Source organism: Pleurodeles waltl, chromosome 7 (genome assembly GCF_031143425.1).
Source record: "Pleurodeles waltl isolate 20211129_DDA chromosome 7, aPleWal1.hap1.20221129, whole genome shotgun sequence".
In the NCBI taxonomy this organism is placed as follows: Eukaryota; Metazoa; Chordata; class Amphibia; order Caudata; family Salamandridae; genus Pleurodeles; species Pleurodeles waltl.
The window spans coordinates 1,527,235,808-1,527,257,902 of record NC_090446.1 but is presented as its reverse complement, the minus strand read 5'-3'; the positions used below and the strand labels follow the sequence as shown (position 1 = coordinate 1,527,257,902).

The following is a 22,095-nucleotide window of genomic DNA, read 5'->3' as shown; positions in this document are numbered from 1 at the left end:
CCCGTTTATGGGGAGCTGAAAGTTACCCGACGATGGGCGCCTGGAGAAAGGGCATGGATGGGTTTATGATGGGGGAAAAAACAACATACACAAATAGAGGATGCCTGTGGAAATTTCAAAAGATATGGGGAGATTGGATCACATACCACTCCCTAGAGATGTAGTCAAGTTGCGGGCATGGTCCTAGAGGGGAACATGACGGATGCGTCACCGCTTTTCACTCCTGAAACACTACAGAGAATGATTGGAGTGGAAAAAGGAAAAGAAAAGTACTGCATTATGAGACTGCTTAAGTGTTATGGGTGCCACGCTGGGTGTTTGGGGGGGGGGGGGTCGGGGACGTTTTGTTTCATTTCAAAATATGTATGCATATTTTTTCAACGTTGAGACATTGCAGTGAGATTCTTATGTTTAAGCCCTTCGTATATGTCAAGTTTTGGTTTAAAACCAAAAGAAAAAAATTAAAAAAAAAAAAAAAAAAAGTCCAGTCTTTGGGGGTCATTCTGACCCCGGTGGTCTAAGACCGCCGGGGCCAGGGTCGGCGGGAGCACCGCCGACAGGCCGGCGGTGCCCCGCAGGGCATTCTGACCGCGGCGCTTCGGCTGCGGTCAGAAGAGGCAAACCGGCGGTCTCCCGCCGGTTTACCGCTGCCCTTTGAATCCCCCATGGCGGCGCAGCTTGCTGCGCCGCCATGGGGGATTCTGACACCCCCTACCGCCATCCTGTTCCTGGCGGTTCGCCCGCCAGGAACAGGATGGCGGTAGGGGGTGCCGCGGGGCCCCTGGGGGCCCCTGCCGTGCCCATGCCAATGGCACGGGCACGGCAGGGGCCCCCGTAAGAGGGCCCCGCAAAGTATTTCAGTGTCTGCTAAGCAGACACTGAAATACGCGACGGGTGCAAACTGCACCCGTCGCACCCCTGCAACTCCGCTGGCTCAATTCTGAGCCGGCGTCCTCGTTGCAGGGGCATTTCCTCTGGGCCGGCGGGCGCTCTTTTGGAGAGCGCCCGCCGGCCCAGAGGAAATGTCTAAATGGCCGCCGCGGTCTTTTGACCGCGGTGCGGTCATTCAGCGGCGGTAGCTTGGCGGGCGGCTCCCGCCGCCCGCCAACATTAGAATCAGGCCCTTTTTGTCCCTTTTCACAGGCAGAAGCAGCAACTGCAGGATAGCCCAACAATGCACAGTCACAGGCAGGGGCAGCACTTCTCCTCAGCTCTTCATCTCTTTTCCTTGGCAGAGGTTCCTTTTGGTTCCAGAAGTGATCTTGAAGAATCTAAAGTCTGGGGTTTTGGGTCCGCTACTTATACCCCTTTCTGCCTTTCAAGTAGGCAAACTTCAAAGGAAAGTCTCTGTTGTTCACAAGACACCCCCCACCCCTCTCCCCTGTCGGAAGCCCAACTTACCTTCTTCCAGGTGGTCTTCCGGCAGGGAATGGGAAGGGGTGCTGCTACCGCCAGCAGTGCCCACCAGCATAACACCGCCAGGCTGTATCACAGGTCACAATATGGCTTGCGGCGGTCTACTGGCGTGGCGGTGCTGGTGGTAGCAGAGCCACCTTACCACCATCTGCAACTATGATTACTGCCGGTGTCCGCCCTTCTTGGGGCAGAAGTCCGGCTATGGTCATAATCTGGCATACGGGTAGTAGTCACGGTGACGGTCTTTTGGCTGCAGTCACCGCTGTAGTAGGCATTTTGTACCGCCAATGACATAATTAGGGCCTAAGCTATTTGACAGAAACTTAAGACATTTACAGGAAAATTGCAAAGAAGGTGAAAGGGAGCTAAACTGTTAGGTGCATCTGTGTCTTGGGGTGATTTTAGAATAATAGACCTGTGCTTAATCCATGCCTTGCCTCAAGTTATATACCAGGGACTATAGATGCTGGGGAACTCTGTTAGTAGTGGGATGATCCTGAAGGGCGTAGCAACTGAAGGAGGACCACAAGCAGGATTACAACCCTGTGTTTGATTCCCCAAGCTGTGCTTTTTAATATTATGTTGTCTTGTTTGACTAAAGTACTTTTAATTCAAAAGAACTGGGCATGGCAATATGTTATGGTGTCTGTTGGCTGAGTGTTGATTTCTGAGCTCTTTTACCCTATGTTACCCCCCCTGAGATGCCTTTGACTGCCCACCCTCACGAGCCTGAGAGTCAAGTGCTAAGAGGTAGACACGGGGTACCCTCAGCAAACACCCTCAACCATCACAGTGGGATCCAATAGCCCCTGTCTGTATCGTGGACCTCCGGACAGGGTCTGACAAGCACACAAGCAAATGAAACATAAAAAAGGAGGAAAAGTAAAAGGAATCCCAAATTCAGATGGTGATGGAGAAAAGGCTAAAAGAGAAAGAAACACAAAAGGAGAAGAGATTTCATAACTAAAGAAACAGAACAGGAAAGTGATGGAAATACAACAAATGAAGAAATATAAATGGGAAAGGAAATATTGGTGAGGGGGTAGCCAAACCATACAATTCACCTATACATTACAAATAACTACAAACTGAGGATCACATGCATCAAAAATGGTGTTTCCATGATGCAGTCCATTCAAAGCAGCAGACTGCCAAGGTAGGGAAGTGACATCCTTCCGAGAATAATGCACATCTCTGGAGCCAGGGGGAAGAAGATGCCAAATAGCCTTGCAGGAGGCGTCAGTGCCCCCGCAGAAAAATACAACAAACTGCTTCCTTCTGATACAAGAAATAGCCTTATTGTCGCCCAAGAGAATTTGTGAAGTTTGAGGAGTAGATGCAGACAAAGACAGAGAACTTACCCAAACACCAGATAAAAGCAAGCAGAGGAACCTACGTTAAAAGGTTGGACAACTGCATGCTCTCAGTATTGTGCTTCTGCATTACAATGACCAATGTTAGACCGGGAGAAGAAGCTTACCACCTCCCAGACAGCACTATCACTGCTAGGAATGGGAATCCTGTGGACCATGCAGTGTCCGTATCTCCTGGTTGGTGCACCACAAAGCTGTACAGTCCACATTTCCTGCTCTTTCATTGAAAGAGACAGTGAGAATGAAACACAAAACAAAGCCCTTTAAGCAGAACAAAACAGAGCCCAGTAAAAGTAAGGAAGCCACCAAAGCAGAACTGGCAACAGCTGAGAGGACAGACTGTAACTGGGCTCTTGTGGGGTGCAAGAGAAGCTGCAGAACACAGTAAGAGCCAGATAAACAGCAGCCGCAGAGAAATCAAGGAAGTAAAGGTTTATGAACAGGTTTGGGAGAGATCCTTTCTGGTGCAGAGCTACACACCTGGAAATCCCTTCCGGCAGATACTTCAAAAAATGCTGAAAAACCATAAAGGCTTTCCTGTTTATCCAAAAGTACCACCTAGACCCTGCATGATCTTACATGCTTGTCATCCTTCCATTTTACCACCACTGATGTAACTCCCACATCCCTCCTTCACTGTGAAGTACACCGAAGCAGCCTTAGGGCAGTGCAAGAGCTGAACATAAATAATAAATGGATAAAGTAAATACTAAAAAGGTTTCTAGCACTCGAGCATCGATCTGCGACTGCAAAGCCTGGGAGGGGATTCTTTCTGCCTTCACCGGTAACTACAAAGTCGCGGAAAGATTGGCACGCATCGCCTTCTGATAACCAAGCAAGATAGAGGGTAATTCAAGCATTGAACGGGGCCAACAAAGTATAGTTGGAATGATTCAAGCATTCAACTGCAGTGACAAAGCATGATAAAGGATTCTTCAAATATTGATCTATGACAGTAACGTACAGCTCAAGATTCTACAAGCATCAACCTGTGACAAAACAAAGCATAGTACAATATTCGTCAAGCACATAACTTTTGCACGAAAGCATGGTAGAGGCTTCTTTAAGCACTGACTTGTGGCAATAAAGCATAGCGCAAGATTTTACAAGCATCATCCCATGACAATAAAGCATTTGTGTGGGATTCTTCAAGCATTAAACTGAACTGCTGAAAGAAAGCATGGTAGAGGACTCTTCAGGCATTGACCTGTGACAGCAAAGCATGGTAGAGGGTTCTTCAAGCTCTGACCTGTGGCAAAAAAGCATGGTAGAGGCTTCTTCACGCATTGAGCTGTGACAAAGCATGGTAGAGGGTTCTTCAAGCATAGACCTGTGGCAACGAAGAATGTTAGTGGGTTCTTCAAGCACTGACCAGTGATAACAAAGCATGGTAAAGGGTTCTTCAAGCACTGACCTGTGATAACAAAGCATGGTAGAAGGTTCTTCAAGCTCTGACCTGTGGCAATAAAGCATGGTAGAGGCTTCTTCACGCATTAAGCTGTGACAACAAAGCATGGTAGAGGATTCGTCAAGCACTGACCTGAGATAACAAAGCATGGTAGACGATTCTTTAATCACTGACCAGTGATAACAAAGCATGGTAGAGAGTTCTTCAAGCACTGACCTGTGGCAATAAAGCATGGTAGAGGCTTCTTCAGGCATTGACCTGTGACAACAAAGCATGGAAGAGGGTCGTTCGAGCATTGACCTGTGACAACAAAGCATGGTAGAGGCTTCTTCAGGCATTGGCCTGTGACAACAAAGCATGGTAGAGGGTCCTTCGAGCATTGACCTGTGACAGCAAAGCATGGTAGAGGGTCTTTCCAGCATTGACCTGTGACAACAAAGCATGGTAGAGGGTCCTTCGAGCATTGGTCTGTAACAACGAAGCATGGTAGAGGGTTCTTCGAGCATTGATCTGTGACAACAAAGCATGGACGAGGCTTCTTCAAGCATTGACCTTTGACAGCAAAGCATGGTAGAGGGTTCTTCATGCCTTGATCTGTGACAACAAAGCATGGTAGAGGGTTCTTCAATCATTGACCTGTGATAACAAAGCATGGTAGAGGACTCTTCGAGCATTGACCTCTGACAACAAAGCATGGTAGAGGGTTCTTCAAGCATTGACCTGTGACAACAAAGCATGGAAGGGGGTCCTTCGAGCACTGACCTGTTACAACAAAGCATGGCAGAGGGTTCTTCAAGCATTGGCCTGTGACAACAAAGCATGGTAGAGGGCCCTTCGAGCATTGACCTGTGACAACAAAGCATGGTAGAGGGTTCTTCAAGCTCTGACCTGTGACAGCAAAGCATGGTAGAGGGTTCTTCAAGCATTGATCTGTGACAACAAAGCATGGTAGAGGGTTCTTCAAGCATTGATCTGTGACATCAAAGCATGGTAGAGGGTTCTTCATGCATTGACCTGTAACAACAAAGCATGGTAGAGGGTTCTTCAAGCATTGACCTGTAACAACGAAGCCTGGTAGAGGACCCTTCGAGCATTGACCTGTGACAACAAAGCATGGTAGGTATTCTTCAGCCATCGACCAAGGAATAACATGTCCATCTTAAATCCTCAACCAGCTATAACACAGCATAGGCGAGGCTTCTTTGAGCATCTACGTGCATCAACAACATGATAGAGGCTTCTCGTGAAACTACTTGTAACTAGGTCAGGTGAAGTTCCTGTTATGCTGGTATAACCTTGTGTAATTTCACCAATGTTATCTAACGCTTCTTATGTAAAATGGCGCCACATGTCAAATCTTAGCACAAGAACAATGCCCACAGCCAGAATGCGAGTGGGAGTTGTTCACAGCACTTGTGTTTTTACACCATTTTTAGCACAAAATATGTCTTTGCATCCAAAACAGATGCAAGAATGCATTTTGTGCTAAAATACAGCACCAAATGAAGGCTTTGCATTTCTTGCAGTTTCACATCATTTTTGCATAATTTTGCAAACACACAGAATCAGACATTGATATCAAAGCACTGTAGTACTAAGTACTGACTTGTGAAACAACACTCAGTGATGGGTGCATGGGGGTGAATCTTTGAGAAATCAGCAATTCTGTGGACCTTGATACAGGTGAGGCAGAGAGGAAAGGTGGTCTGAAAGAAGGGTGAGCAGTTACAGGTGAGGTTAGAGTGCAGCTCAGAAGAGAAGAGAGGGCTCACTGTAGAGATGCAAATGAACCAAACCAACTAAAAACCGCAGACAGAAAGGATACAGACGCATATGACTGTAACTAATGGACAACATAGCCTGAAGTTCAAGTGAGCCTCAAGGTGCAGTGTTTGTATGTTCTGGAACAAGGGAAAATGGTCAATTATTGATCACTTCATGGTCAGAAATTTAGAAAAGTGCAGAAATTGCTCACCTACTAGGTACATCCCCTTGCAGGGACACAGTTTACACACCGTATTTACATTTCAGGGACAATAAGGACCCTAAAGCCCAATCACAGCTTCAGTGCTTTCACACTCACTAATTTGCACAGGTACTTAATGTAGTAAGTGACCAATTTGCTCCCAATTCCATGCCCACATCAGAATGCAGAGTTACCATTAAATTGTACATAGATTCTCCACTGTTGGAGAGTATAGACCCAGCTTTTGCACAAATTGCACCTTCCATCTTCTGCCTTCAGCCAGGTTTCACCAAACATAGGTTGGGCAAACACATGCACTGGGCACAACTTCCCACAAGTTGTGGTCCTGTTTTGAGTTTGTCCTTGATACAGGATTACCGCCCCGGCTGTGATGAAGTGTTAGAATGACGTGTTCCTTGGTGGATGTTGCTGGACTGTTTGGCAGATATTTGCAGTGATGCTGGTTCCCATTGAGGAGGCAGCAGAAACAGAGGCAGGTAAAAGGGGAAGCTAGGATTTGAACCCCAGACTCACCATTATTACATGATGTGCTGCATTTTCACACCTAGACGTCTAGCTGTGCATATGAGTACTGGAGCGCCGTACTTCATTTCATTGTTTCACACTTGGCCATCCCTTCCTTGGTTGCACCAAGATGAATAAGAGAGGAAATGAGTCCTGTGCCAGGAGGAGGAGATGCAAGCAAAATTAACATGTTCACAACTGGTCATAGCTCAGGCGTGCGTAGGTGCTAATCACTAACCATACATGCAACCCTGGTATTGGTTTGGACCTGTCCTCTCTGAACGAGGATCCCTCTAAATATGCAGATCCTCAGACTGGGGGTGACTCCCTCAGGTCTTGAAAATGTGCTTAGTTCACTGATGTTGGGGTCCACAGGGAGGATACTGGTAAAAAATATACATTATAGGCAGATAAAAACACAGCGAGCTCGAACAGTTAGCACTCCTTACTTGTTCTAAAAATAACTCTGCCCCAGCCTTCCCCACCCTTCAGATGTGCAGACCTGATGAGAGTCCCCTGGTATCCTGCATGTCCTTACCTGCAGTGTTCCTTGTGTTGTGTTGTGCACACTTTGATCATAACTTGAACCTTTGTGTTTCTCACATCTCAGAACTCTCGATACCAGACTTACCAGCGGATGTGGAATTACATGCACTCCAAGCAGCCCAGCGTCTTCGTGAAGAGCACGGAGGAGGGCATTGCACGAGTCCTCAACTCCAAGTACGCCTTCCTGCTGGAGTCCACCATGAACGAGTACCACCGGCGGCTCAACTGCAACCTCACCCAGATTGGAGGGCTCCTGGACACCAAGGGCTATGGCATTGGCATGCCACTTGGTGAGTATCATCCAGACCTGTGGAAGGGGTGGGGTATGGATCACTGTTGGGGCCGAGGGATAGAACCCGTAAATGGAAGTGTCACAAGTTACGGGGCAAGACCTACGTGTGGGACTCAAATGCCCCATGGTAGAGACAGAGGCCCTAGGAAGGCTAAAGAAGAGGAGGTGAGGAGACAAGGGATAGCAGGTGGTACCTTGGAGGGAGAAGATGCAAAGAGGGAAGATCTGCATGGGGTCAAGGGATCCCACACATAGGAGTGGCACAAAAAAGGGGAGGAGACTCAAATGCAGGGCATAATGATTCTGGGAAAGCAGAGAAAACCCATGAGAGACTGAGAAAAGCAGAGTGTCCCTCAGGAAAATGGGTGTGAAATTAGAGAAAGATTATTGGGGCTGGGGAGAGACATGGTGGTGGACCTCAGGAGGGGTGGAAGATCTCATAAATATGAATTTAATTGAAGACAGTTTGAATGTAGTGTGCATGGGCCCAGGAAGGGAGGAAGATACTCTGAATGCTGGAGACCCATGAGCAGAGACCGTAGGGAAGGGGAAGCGAAACTTAATAAGTTTGTGATGCTAGAGATGTGGGCGAACCAGCAGGTGTGGCTTTCTGGGGCAAGGGGCAAGAGGTAAGACGACATAATTTTAAAGTGACACTTAGCACTGGTGAGAGGGCCCTTGTGTTGAATGCATAACCCTGAGAAAGGGAAAAATACCCTTAGAATTGTAGAGACACCCAAGAAGCAGGAAACTTGGAGCGAAGGAAAGCGGCTTCTTTATGTAGAAGTGAGGGGAAACTTTTAAAGAAAAGTGAAAGAAACCATTGTGTTGTCAGATTCACTGAGAGAGAAGGAGACAGAGGTGAGGGGGCAGTTGGGAGGGGGTCCCAGGAATCCTCAGTGAAGTGTGGATGTATTTACCATCTTCCTTTCACAACTGGATTCAAGGAAAGTATCCTCGGGGTGGGCACACTCCACTTTGGCAAGTTAAAGCCACATTTGAAGGTGAAAGGCAACAAAATGATGAGAGACTGAGCTGCTATGTTGAATGAACTCCAGAAAAGAACCAAAACTATGAGTCAGCTCGTGGAAGAGAAACCAGAGTGGGGTGCATTGACTGCAAGGGAACTCAGGAGAAGAGACGCCATGACTGTGGGGAACCTGGTGGAAGAGAAACAAGTGTGGTGCATATATTGTGCAGGGGAACTTACAAAAGAGTAAGAAATAAATAGAAAGGAAAGAAGGATAATTTGGAAGGGATATGTAGCCTGGAACAGCATTAGAAAATATATGGCCTGATTTACATTTTGACAGATGGGTTACTCTGATGAATATTCCTTTTACATAGGATATAATACATCAGATGGTTTATCCGTCACGTTTGTGATGGAATATCTCATTCGCCAAAATCAAATCAGGCCCCTAGTCTGATTCTGCTAAAATAAGTTCTTCTGCTCTGATTCTCACTTCTCCCATTTACTGCCCCATCCCTCCCTCTCCTGATTTTCTTGCCCCTACACTCCACCTTCCACCCCTTTTGTATCACCATCCCACTCATACCTTTCTTCCGTCTCCTCGTCCCCCACCCTTCACTTATGCTCTACCGTACATTCCCCCACTCTTTTCCTCACTTCCTCTCGTTTATTCATGTTTAATTTGTTGTAAGATCCTGTGTCGTAGTCCATGAGGCTTGTAGTGTGTATGATAAAGATGGGAGAGTGTAATGGGTAGTGAAAGAAATGGAGAGTAATGGGTAAGAAGGGTAACGTTTTGAGTGCCACTTCAGCTTGGATGCTACTTGCCTGCTCCTTCTGCCCTCCACAGGCTCCCCCTTCCGGGATGAGCTCACCCTGGCCATCCTCCAGATGCAGGAGAACAACCGACTGGAGATACTGAAGCGGAAGTGGTGGGAAGGCGGCAAGTGCCCAAAGGAGGAGGACCATCGGGCCAAAGGTCAGAGTGTGAAACACCCAGTGCGGCAAGTAGTGTTTGCCTTAAAGTGGGGTTCCTTTCTCCTCCGCTTCTACCTCTACTTGACACCTGACTGTGAGTACAATTCACAAAGTTAAATTTAGACCTGAAGTCCAAGTTTACCTTTGTGAATTGAGCCCTTAGACTTCAGGTCTAAGTCTAGACTTCAGGTCTACGTTTACCTTGTGAAGTGGGCCCGGGATATTCACGTACTAACCAGAATGTCTGTATTATCCTCCACTGGGCTTTTAGTTTGTCTGAAGACTACTGGTAAGGAACCCTGCTTGCCAGGACTTGTGGAGAGATCTGAGTGCACATCAGAGCCTCCTCCTCAGTTCTTGAATTCTGCAGGAAACTGAAGACCTGGTTCTTCACCTGGCACAGACCCTGGCTTGGCCCATCCAGCTCCTGCTTCAGCCACAGGATATACACATAACAATATAACAAGAAAGAGGCCACAAAGCTTTCATCTTCATAGAGAAAAATAGTGGGAGGGTCTCGCTGCCTCCTTCCTCTTCCTTATCTATTATTTCTGATTACATGCGTTGGGAGAGAACTGAGAATAGAACGTTTACTAACATTGTGATAGGCTGCTTGCAGCCACCAGTGGGCTCTTTTATTACAAGGATCAAAGATTGATGCTTCCCCCTTGTGGCCAGTGGGATTCATGGCTCTTCATTGCTCCAATATGGATGCGGTGACTCACCTAGTGTGTGCCAACCTACCTCTCCCAGGCGCGCCCCGTAGGGATGCAGTCATCCAACTAATGTGTGCCAGCGTGCACTTCTAAGGATGCTCCCATAGGGATGTAGTACCTCACGCAGGGCCTGATTTAGAGTTTGTCGGATGGGTTACTCCGTTGACAGATATCCCGTCCGCCGTATCACAATCCCATTATATCCTATGGAAATCATAATACGGTGGACGGAATATCCGTCATGTTTGTAACGGACTAACCCATCCGCCAAACTCTAAATCAGGCCCTTAGTCAGCCCATCTTCCCCTCCCAGGCATGTTCCCATCGGGAAGGATGGGCGATCAAAGAAATACTGAACCATGAAGAGGGCCATGAAGTGTTTCTCTCTTGGCCGCATTTTCAGTGATTTCAAAGATAAACTCAAATATCAGCCAACTTTTCCCAAAAGATGCTGCTAATTATTTGCCATGGAGTCCTGTCCTTTATTTTCCTTTCACAAACTGCAGAGTGAATCAGAAAGGAGACACAGCATGGAACGTGTCGCGGAGGCAATTAAAACATGTATTACATGTATTTAAAAAAATATATACTTACGTATTTTCAAATGTACCAGAAGCACCTGAACGTTTGACAAAAATATTTAGATAGGTGCAAAATAAAGCAACACACAGACCAGGCAAAATTGCTCGGATTCATTATTTCTTTACTTGTATTGTCTCATTTTCATTTAAAGTTAACACTGTTGGAAAGCCAAAATTCACTGTATTTTTGATAAAACAGGCAAATCCCAGGTATTCTTGACATGTAATGCCACCCACCTTTCATTACACACCTAGGCACATATTTAAAGTGGTGTGCAACTACCCAGTCTCATCACATATTACTGTGTGCACACATGATGAGTTTAGTGGTAAACCATGTGTATGACATGCTTTTTCCTCATCAGTGACAAAGTAAATCTGCATCTTCCATTATAACCTATAGATAGTAGAAGTATATTACACTGACCTGCCACATATATCTATGTATTGTTGAAAATGAGTTTCAGGATCTGCCAATGGGCTCTGCACTGCCCCTTTGAGACACTCTTGAAGTAGCAGTAAAAATGTTGACAATCCCTATGCCTTTAGTGAAGTGACACGGGCTTACCTTGTGTGTTCTAGAAGAACATAGGGATGTAGTGACTTGCCTGTTGTATGCCAGCCTGCCCCTCTCAGATGTGCTCCCATAGACATGCAGTGGCTCACCTTATATGTGCCAGCCTGCCCCTCCCAGAGGTGCTCCCATAGACATGCAGTAACCCCCAGTATATTGTGCACATCATGTCTCCTCTCATTATGACCTTGACCATCTCCCAAAATCCCTTCCTCTCTTTACATACTTCCAGGGCTGGGGATGGAGAACATTGGTGGTATTTTCGTTGTCCTCATCTGCGGACTCATCATTGCAGTGTTCGTCGCCATCATGGAGTTCGTCTGGTCGACGCGGCGGTCGGCAGAAACTGATGAGGTAAAAGAGTGATCAGGGTGGAGGGGTGGAGGAAGGAATGGAAATAAAAAAAAGAAGGGGAGAAGTTGAGAAGATGAAAATACTACTAAAGATAGTGAAAGATAAAAGAACAAGGGGTAAGAGAGTAAAAGATGATAAAGCGAAAGTGAGGATAAGAGAGAATCAAACAGAGAATGGGTGAACCTGAAAAGGAAGAACAAACCATAGACGTGAAAAGAACTAGATGAAAAGAATATGACAGAAGATGATTTTATTTTTATGAAGTTTCATATAGCAGGAACTCGATATAAGGGCATTTGAGCACTTTACATGAGCACCTGATTACATTACACAGTTTTTTAAGGCAGATTTGGGGCCTGAATTAGATCTTGGCGAATGGCATACTCTGTCACAAATGTGATGGATATCCCATCTGCTGTGTTACGATCTCCAATGGATACAACGGGGTCCTAATACGGCAGACGGGATATCTGTCAGGTTTGGGACGGAGTATTCCCCTCCACCAAGATCTAAATCAGTCCCTTAGGGTTTTATAGTGATAAAGAAGCACCTTACGTACACATCTTTACAAAAGAGACCATATCCGATTTTAAAAACCTTTGTTTTTGTGTTGTCACTCCATTGGAACCTAAGACCATATGGGAAGCTTATTTTTTCAATGAATGTCTATGTATAATGGTAGCCTCTGGTCTTGTAATGAAATCCATAGTCAGCCATGGATGCCTGTAGAATTTCAGTAGACTAGTTACGCATCACGACGTACGCATAGTGCACGAGTCTGGCTTTGTCTGTACAATGGGTTTATGTTTGGATGCCTCATCCATCAATCCTGCTCAACAGGAGTTCCTGCCCTAATTGGGAGTATGAGTCAGGCACAAACTTTGCAGAGACCCTTGGGCCTGTTTGTAGTACATGACGTAGAGCTACAGAGGTCCTCCTCATACTAAAAAATGCGTTTTACAAACCTATGAGCGGAGATCTCTGTCTCACCTTTAATTACACATTTCTTTACATTTTAGTAGTAAATGTGAGAAGTACTGGGAGAGTGCCTGGAAAATGGGAAATACTTACTACAAAATAAACAAGCATTTGCAATGCAACGGGTCTCGCGTTTGCTCATGTTAAAGCTGATAGCGTTGTAAACTCCTAACCCGACTTTTCACCTATCGGCAAAAGTGTACTTATGTACGTGACCGAAAAAGTGCAATTAACTGTGTAAAGCGCTCGACTTCTGCCAAGCGAAATCGCACTAGTAAAATAGAGAAAAAGTAGTCCACGAGTGTACTTGGTCGATGCACTCGAGGAGGGCTAGCCACCGGAAAAGGCATGACGTGTGCATGCCTTCGACTAATGAAAGCAAGCGGATTTTAATAGGGAAGCCCACGAACCAATGAAAAACACTGACGTGATGTCGACAGGGCTCCAAGCCCTTTTCTAATAACTAAAGCGTCTCGCTGCGATACGCATGCGCGAGCGCATGCAACGCAGGCTCGACCCTAAAAAGGGTTTAGGGAAATTTAAGATGGGATTTAGAGAAAGGCTACTACAAACACCCACCAACAGTAACCCAATTGTTATTCACAAACTACACTTCTAAAGTTACTGAACTTGTAAAAGTGTCAAAACAGGTGCAAATGTACTGCTGCCCGGCCTTCGAGGTCTTTTTAAAGGGAGTTTCAAAAGAGACTTGACCCCAGTATTAACTGCACCTCTAGAATATTTACAAACTTTACCACCAGTCATAAAATTGCAGTAGGCACCATGTGCCTTTCCAATAACACTTAATGAAATAGAAAGTTATACACAAAGGTTGAAAATAGATTTGGATTTCCAGCTGAATTGGATATAAAAACATAGGAGAGGGAAGCTATGTGAAACATTGGAAAAAGATCTTACAAAGGTGAGATTCCCCAGCACATGGGCTGAAAGTCTCCTTACTTCATGACAGATGACTGTCTATTGTGATTCCTCTCTGGGAAACATAACATGGAAATCCTTCTGTGGAGGAAAAGGTAAAAGGTCCCAAGGTGCACTGGCTACAGGCGCTCGCAACAAACAGCCAATGCAAACAACAAACCAATGTAAAAATCAATGTAAAAATCCTTATAGTTCTAAAGATTTCCTGCTTCTTCTTGTATTTCATTCATTGGCAAGCAGCCACAGTTTAATCATGGTAATGCAATAAGTTCATTTTTCAATCATATCCATGATCGATTGATTATATTGAATTTATCGTGACAATTTGCAAAAACACTGAGTTACTTTTATACTCAGATGCATTTCTGACCGCCCTGGTCATTTATCTGGGGGACACTCTCTTTTTTACATTATCAGAGCTTTCACCCTGGACCACTGAAACGACATTTGTCATTCTATCAGTTCACTAGATTAAAAGAATAATGGATTAAAGAATATGGACTACAAGAAAAGATTTAACATTTTCACTGGTTCAGAAAGCTTCACACAAGCCACAAACACTCTGCGGGATGAAGCAGAGCAAGGGTTGGGCTACAATATACAAATGAGTCAACCTGACTGATCAGTGGGGTGATGGTAGCACTGCTTGATGTATCCTGAAGCCAACCCTGCCCACCACTCCATGGCACTGACATCTGTGGCTGTGAACAGAGTTGTCGGTAGGTGGGGCATGGCCCACACTGAAGGGATGCTTTTATTATTTCATAAAGTCCTCAGAAGACCACAAACAATACATATAGAGCAGAACTTGGCAGACACCCCCCACTGCTGGATCTAGAAATCATTACAGAACTGTCTATGCTCATCCAAGTGACAGTGACAGCGAACATTACCACTCCAGAGTCAGGAGGAGGGTGAAACACCCAGAACATTTGTCTTGGTACTAGTAAGGCAGACACAAAATCACATAAAGGCACCCCACAAGAAGAAATGTGACAGAGCATTGAACAAAGGCATGTGATCCTGCAGGGTACCTATTGAGAATAAAAAGTACACTCAGGGCCTGATGTAAAAAGAGTCTTCACAGTTGTGGTTGATGCCCCGCAGTTGTGGTGGATACTCCTCAGTCATGGCAGGGGCTCAGTAGTTGTGGCAGAGTCACCACACTCATGGTAAGGCACTGAGAATATCACATAAAGGCACCACACAAAAAGAAATGTGACAGAGCATTGAAAAAAGGCGTGTGAGCCTGCAGGGTACCTATTGAGAATAAAAAGTAAACTCAGGGCCTGATGTAAAAAGAGTCTTCGCAGTTGTGGTCGATGCTCTGCAGTCGTGGTCGATGCTCCTCGGTCGTGGCAGAGGCTCAGTAGTTGTGGCGGGGTGACCACACTCATGGTAAGGCACAGAGAAAATGACATAAATGCACCACACAAAAATAAATGTGACAGAGCATTGAACAAGGGTACCTATTGAGAATACAAAATACACTCAGGGCCCAATGCACAAAGAGTCTTAACAGTTGTGGTGGTGTTTCCGCAGTCGTGGTGGAGGCTTGGCAGTCATGGCAGATGCTCCGTAGTCATGGCAAATGCTCTGTAGTCATGGCGGATGCCTCGCAGTCGTGGTGGAGTCACCACACTTGTGGTAGAATCTGCGCATTGAGAGCTGCAATGCAAAGATTCCAACGCAAGTGTGGAGACTCTGCCGCAACTATGGAGCCTCTGCTATGACTGAGAAGACTGTTTATGAATCGGGCCCTCACTGGCCTAACGCAAAGTCATGGGCCTCCCTGCAAAATAATATGATGAGGGGTCGCTGAGTCTCCCATATCTCACAGATATTCATTGACTTTGGGTTGAATGAGGGCCCATAGAAGTGTTGGATCTCCCCAGAAGAGTTGGGACCCACTGGAGGGTTGGGGCCACTTTCACTGCAGGGGCCACAAGGGCCAGTGTTGCCCCTTTGAATAAACTATATGCAGAAAAACAGTGGCCAAATACAGATTAAGCACTTGCGGGCTTCTACCACAGACAGGCACACTCAAGTAAACCTTGATACCAGGGGAAGAAAGCATTTTTAGCAGTTCACCAGTACTACCTGTGGCAGCATTTTATCCCCTTAGGCCGACCACTCCCTGTCAGATGTCACCCACTGTTATCGACACTGCTACTGCTACTGTTACTGTGCTTTCACAACACCCTGTGCCTTGTCCTTCTCTCCTCTCCACACGTTTACACTGTGTGTCACCCTTCTTTCACCTTTACACTGCTGCACGCGGAGTGGTGTCTTCCTTTCCTCTTCACCCTACTACATCATGTGTGTAATCCTTATCTTCTTTCACTACTACTACATACTCTGTGTGGTCTTTCTCACCAATGAGTACTGCTACACTCTGTGTGTAATTGTGATCTCCTCTCCACACTGCTACACTCTGTGTGTAATACTGAGCTTTCACAACACCCTGTGCCTTGTCCTTCTCTCCTCTCCACACGTTTACACCGTGTGTCACCCTTCTTTCACCTTTACACTGCTGCACGCGGAGTGGTGTCTTCCTTTCCTCTTCACCCTACTACATCATGTGTGTAATCCTTATCTTCTTTCACTACTACTACATACTCTGTGTGGTCTTTCTCACCAATGAGTACTGCTACACTCTGTGTGTAATTGTGATCTCCTCTCCACACTGCTACACTCTGTGTGTAATACTGAGCTTTCACTACATCCTGTGCCTTGTCCTTCTCTCCTCTCCACACTTTTACACTGTGTGTCACCCTTCTTTCACCTTTACACTGCTGCACCCTGAGTGGCATCATCCTCTCCTCTCCACCCTACTACATCCTGTGTGTAGTCCTTATCTCCTTTGACTACTACTGCATCATGTTTGTAATCCTGAGCTCTTTTCAATACTGTTAGATCTTGTGTGTAGTCCTTATCTCTTTTGACTACTGCTACACCCTGTGTGTTGTCCTTCTCACCAATTATTACTATTACACCTTGTGTAATTGTGTTCTCCTTTCCCCACTGCTACATCCTGTGTGTAGTTGTGTTCTCCTCTCCACACTGCTACATCCTGTGTGTAGTTGTATTCTCCTCTCCACACTGCTACATCCTGTGTAGTTGTGTTCTCCTCTCCACACTGCTACATCCTGTGTGTAGTCCTTATCTCCTTTGACTACAGCTAGATCTTGTGTGTTGTCCTTCTCACCAATGATTACTACTACACCCTGTGTGTAGTTGTGTTATCCTCACCACACTGCTACATCCTGTGTGTAATACTGGACATTCACTACATCCTGTGCTTTGTCCGTCTCTCCTCTCTACACTTCCACCCCGTGTGTCACCCTTCTTTCACCTTTACACTGCTGCACGCAGAGTAGTGTCATCCTCTCCTTTCCACACTGCTACATCCTGTGTGTAATCCTGATCTCATTTCACTGCTACATCCTGTGTAGTACTAGTGGAAGGGAAGCTCTCACCAGTGAGTACTGCCTCATTGTGTGTGCTGTCCTTCTCTCCTCTTCTCTCTGCACTGCTACACCATGGCCCATATTTATACTTTTTTAGTGCCGTATTTGCGTAATTTTTTTACGCAAAAGCGTCGCAAACTTGCAAAATACAATTGTATTTTGTAAGTTTACGGCATTTTTGCATCAAAAAGCGTTGCAAATGTGGCGCTAAAAAAGTATAAATATGGGCCCATGTGTCACTCTTCGCTCCCATTTGCACTACTGCACTGTGATCTTTTCCTCTCCTGTCCACCGTGCTACACCAGATGTAATCCTAATCTCCTTTCACTACCACGACACCCCGTGCGTTGTCCTTCTCGCTAGACTTCTTTTCACCTGACATCTTTTCATCATTACTACATCCTGGGTGTTGTCCTGCTCATCTGTGAGTACTGCTACACTCCATGTTTAATCCTGATCTTGTTTCACAATCACTGCATCCTGTGTGTGATCCTTCGCACGAACGAGAAGGATCTATTCTATGTGTAATCCTGTTTTCTCTGCTCTGCTACATGCTGAGTCCTTTCCTTCTCTTCCTTGAGTACTATTACACCTAAGTGTTGTCCTTCTCCCCACTCAGTGGTAGTAAACCCTCCTCTTTGCATAGCAACTCCAAGTGTCTAATCCTGTTCTTCTCTCTGCACAACTGGACCTCTGTGTTGTCTTTCTGGCCTCTCAGTACTACTACACTCTGTGAGTAATCCGGAGGACCTCTCTGTACTACTATCCCTTCTTTCCTGTCAGTACTACTGCACCTCCATGTCATGCTTCCATCTCTCATATGTGCTGTTCTTGTCTACACTCAGTGCTACTACACTATGATTACTACTCTTCTCTCCACTCAGTACCTCTTCCCCTTGTGTATCATCCTCTGCACTCAGTGATACTACACCATGTGTACTACTCTTCTCTCCACTCAGTACCCATTCCCCTTGTGTATCATCCTCTGCACTCAGTGATACTACATCATGTGTACTACTCTTCTCTCCACTCAGTACCTCTTCCCCTTGTGTATCATCCTCTGCAATCAGTGATACTTCACCATGTGTACTACTATTCTCTCCACTCAGTACCTTTTCCCCTTGTGTATCATCCTCTGCAATCAGTGATACTACACCATGTGTACTATTATCTCCACCCAGTACCTCTTCCCCTCGTGTATCATCCTCTGCACTCAGTGCTGCTACACCATGTGTGCTACTCTTCTCTCCGCTCAGTACCTCTTCCCCTGTGTATTATCCTCTGCACTCAGTGATACTACACTCTGTACTGTTCTTCTCTACACACAGTACCTCTTTCCCTCGTGTATCATCCTCTGCACTCAGTGCTACTAGTGTCCACACTAGTGCACCTATGTCTTCACCTTCTCTCCTTTCAGTATTAATACAGCTCTGTGTGTCATTCTTGTTTCCTCTACACACTACTACACTTTGTTGTGTCCTTCTGTCCACTCAACTCTTCCACACCCTATGCATTCTCTCTTCCTGGCGACTGCCCCTGTGTGTCTTTCTTGTCTCCTTTCAGTACTGCGATCTCCTGTGTGTGATCCTTATATCTTCTTGTTACTGCTACCGTCTGTGCTCCGTCCTGCTCTCCCTTTGGAGCTGATACTTCCTGTGCTCAGTCCTCCTATCCTCTATGTACAGTTACCTCCTGTGCGTACTGCTTCTCTCCACTCAGTGCTGCTAACTCCTGTACATAATCCTCTTCTCATGTTATCACTGCTACTGTGGGTTATAATCTATGCTCTGTGTGTTGCCCGTCTCCCCTTCCAGCACTACTACACCCTTATTTGCTGTTCTTCTCTACACCTCTGCACCTCTGCCTAGGTGTGTGGTTCCCTCATCTCAGCTGCACCACACTTTGAGTTGTGCTTCTCTCTTTCAAACACTGTTAGGCCCCTTGTGTTGTTTTCTCCCTACTCTTGTGTTTACACCGTGAGTCTAGGCCTTTTATCCTGTTATTATATTCTGTGCTGTATCCTTCTTTTCTTTCAAAACTACTCCTCTGTGTGACTTTTGTCTGCTTTTCAACACTTACAAGGTGTGTGTTGTCTTTCCCGCTCTGCACTACTTCACCCTCTGTGTTGTCGAGCTGTCAGCACTACTACACCCTTTGTTGTGTCCTTCCCTCAGCCTTCCTCCATCCTCTGTGTTGTCCTTCTCTCTGCCCTACTATACCATTTATGTTGTCCTGCTCTCCTCATTACTACACCCTTTCTTCAGCACTACTATACTCTGTCTTGTATTTCTCTCTGCCCTACTAACCCTTTATGTTGCTCTTCTCTCAGTGCTCTACATCCTTTCTTTAGCACTCCTATACCCTTTGTCTTGTCTGTCTCACCTCTGCACATCTAACTCCTCTGTATGTGAATCTTTTCTCCTCTCAGTTCTCTCACTCCTGCCTCCATTTTGTTTCTATCACAGGTGTCTGTGTGCCAGGAGATGCTGAGCGAGCTCCGTAGTGCGGTCTCCTGCCGCAAGACCTCCCGCTCACGCCGCCGGCGGAGGCACGGGCGGCCGACCCTCTCCCTCACCAAGCCACTCCGCTCTGTCCGGGAGATGAGGCTGAGCAATGGCAAGCTCTACTCGGGGACAGCTTTGACCGAGCCTGGGCCCGGTCCCCAGCGACTCTTGGATGAGCCACCAGGGCCACCCCGCAGCTGCACGCACATCCGCATCTGCCAGGAGTGCCGGCGGATACAGACGTTACGGGCATCACACTTGCCCAGGGTACCACTGCTGCCACCAGATGGAGGCACGCCGAGGCGAGGACAGCCAATGGAGATCGCTGGCCAAGAATAAGGTCGTGGAGTTGGCATGGCCTTCTTTCTTCTCAACAGAGAAGTGTGACTGGCGGAGACTTGGGGGTCAAACAGAATTGCCTTCGCTTTTTCGGAGGTTGTGCATTCCCCTGACTTTAGAGTTGATTCTGTCACCAAGTGTGCGCTGTGCGCGCGATGGGACCTTGCATTGCCCTCTCTGGTGTGGGAGAATGGGAAGTTGCTCCCCTTTCCTAACAATTTTACTGTCATCATTTTTTGGAATAATTTTTAACTTTTTTTTTAAGGGAAGGGGGCATTTGGCAGGAGAAGAGAATAGGCAGATAAAAAAGATGGCCGTCACACCTACTTATGCGCGGGGATGTTGCTCTTCCGGTGCCCTTCACCGCGTGACTGTCGCATCCCCAGCTGGTGTTGAACTCAGGGTTTCTTAAAGCAAAAGAAAAAACTGAAAACAGAAATCGCCTTGCCTCGGAATTTTGGAACTGACAAAATTCTGTGCTTTTAGAAAACAAAGGGACTTGTGAAGATGGACCCAGAATAAAACAATCATGAAATTCCATTAAACAGAGCAGGAGCCTGGCCTGCCCATGGCACCCAACCATTTAAAAATGAATAATAATGGAAAAAATTAAAGTGAAAAACGGACACGCTCTGAACTTTTAAAGTGTTTTTCTTCAAATTGTTGCTTTTATTATTTTTTTTCTTCAGGTTTTTTCTGTATGTTTTTATTTTTGTGTTATTTTTCATTTTTTTAGTGCCATCCCAGTGGGGTCTTACTGCAATTATAAACTGGAAAAATTCTTGCAGGTTGGAATAAACCACTTCAGACCTTTTCTTTGGTGATTCCTCCTATGTTGGTTGTGAAGGATACCATGAGGGCTTGATAAGGTGTATCCCCAGCACTACGAGATAACTGTGACCTTTTGGCAGGTGAGAATAATGGGAAAGGGGCACAGTCCCTTCAATGAATCCTTGCACATACACTGAGCTCAGCTTTTTTCACCCTATTTACACCAACAGGTCTGGAGGTTAGAGTGGGTTGAGAATAGGCGGATATGGAAGGTAAATTCATTGCCCGCCCCCCTTTTCTGCCCTCAGCTTCTGCAGGACAGTTTTAACTCTGAGCTCTTTGAATCTGATAAATATATTGAGGAGTTGTTACCCCCTGTTCATTTTCTGCTTCTCCCAATCGTCTTAAACCATATAAAGCAACCCACCCTATGGCCTGTTATATTTTTTGCATAATATTGCCCTTTGAATGCCACAGCCATCGGCACAGCTTCTAGCTTCTCTTTCACTAATCATTGGAAGATTGACATGGCATGAACAATACTGAACAACATCCTCCTGTACTGGACCAGGCCTTTGGTATAAAAAATGCTGTTAAACGCTTAGATTGTTCAACTAGTGTCATATCATGATAGGCACTTGCTCAGACCAGTTGTTGAAACTCTATGGCACCCTGCATCAACATCATCATCGTGTGCAAGTTTGGTAATGGATGGCAATCAATCAATATAACATTGTTCACTCTTCGCAAGTCTCCACATAGTCTTAATCGACCAGATGTTTTTAGACAAATCACTACAGGGAGCGCCAAGAGGGATACTGAGCTGATTGGCTCTATCACTTCCTTCTCGCAATGGTCACTCAAAGTTTGTTGTAACTTCCCCCATATGTCAGAGACAGATAATGCATGCCATGTCTAAAAGGATAGCATTCCCTCTCAAGACAATGTGATGTTTAACACCTTCTTACTTCCCAAAGTCATCACTGAATACCTGACAATACTTCAACTTTAATCCATCAAAATAACCTCAACCGTTTTTCAATTGTGAAAACTGCCCCATTAAAATTTGCTAATACTCATCTCCTCTTGGTGAGACCAACCTAAAATAGGATACCCTTTCTCAGCAAGAGATTTTCCTCTGCTTCTTCTTTGAAAATCCATTTCAGGCAAAAGGAATCCCAGTAAAGGCCTGATTTAGAACTTGGTGGACAGGTTACTCCATCACAACTGTGACGGATATCCCGTCCGCCGATATCTAAATCCCATTATATCCTGTGGGATCTAGATTTTGCCAGATGGGATATCCAACCCATCCGCCAGGTTCTAAATCAGGCCTTAAGTCTGTTTTATGTCGTGCATACCCTCTAGGCCTTAGTCAATATTCATCATCCT

General features: G+C 45.8%; 1 protein-coding gene across 2 annotated transcripts in view; it reads left to right on the top strand.

Moving 5' to 3' along the window:
* The window catches only part of GRIK5 (glutamate ionotropic receptor kainate type subunit 5), a 994,397-nt gene extending 973,651 nt beyond the window's left edge, over positions 1–20,746 (top strand). For both annotated transcript variants that reach the window (XM_069201377.1, XM_069201378.1), the window contains 4 exons: positions 7,299–7,524; positions 9,350–9,478; positions 11,581–11,702; positions 19,555–20,746. In XM_069201377.1, coding sequence (XP_069057478.1) covers positions 7,299–7,524; positions 9,350–9,478; positions 11,581–11,702; positions 19,555–19,932 — 855 coding nt within the window. In that variant the 3' untranslated portion in view covers positions 19,933–20,746. The remainder of the gene's footprint in view (positions 1–7,298; positions 7,525–9,349; positions 9,479–11,580; positions 11,703–19,554) is intronic.
* Positions 20,747–22,095: the final 1,349 nt, after the last annotated feature.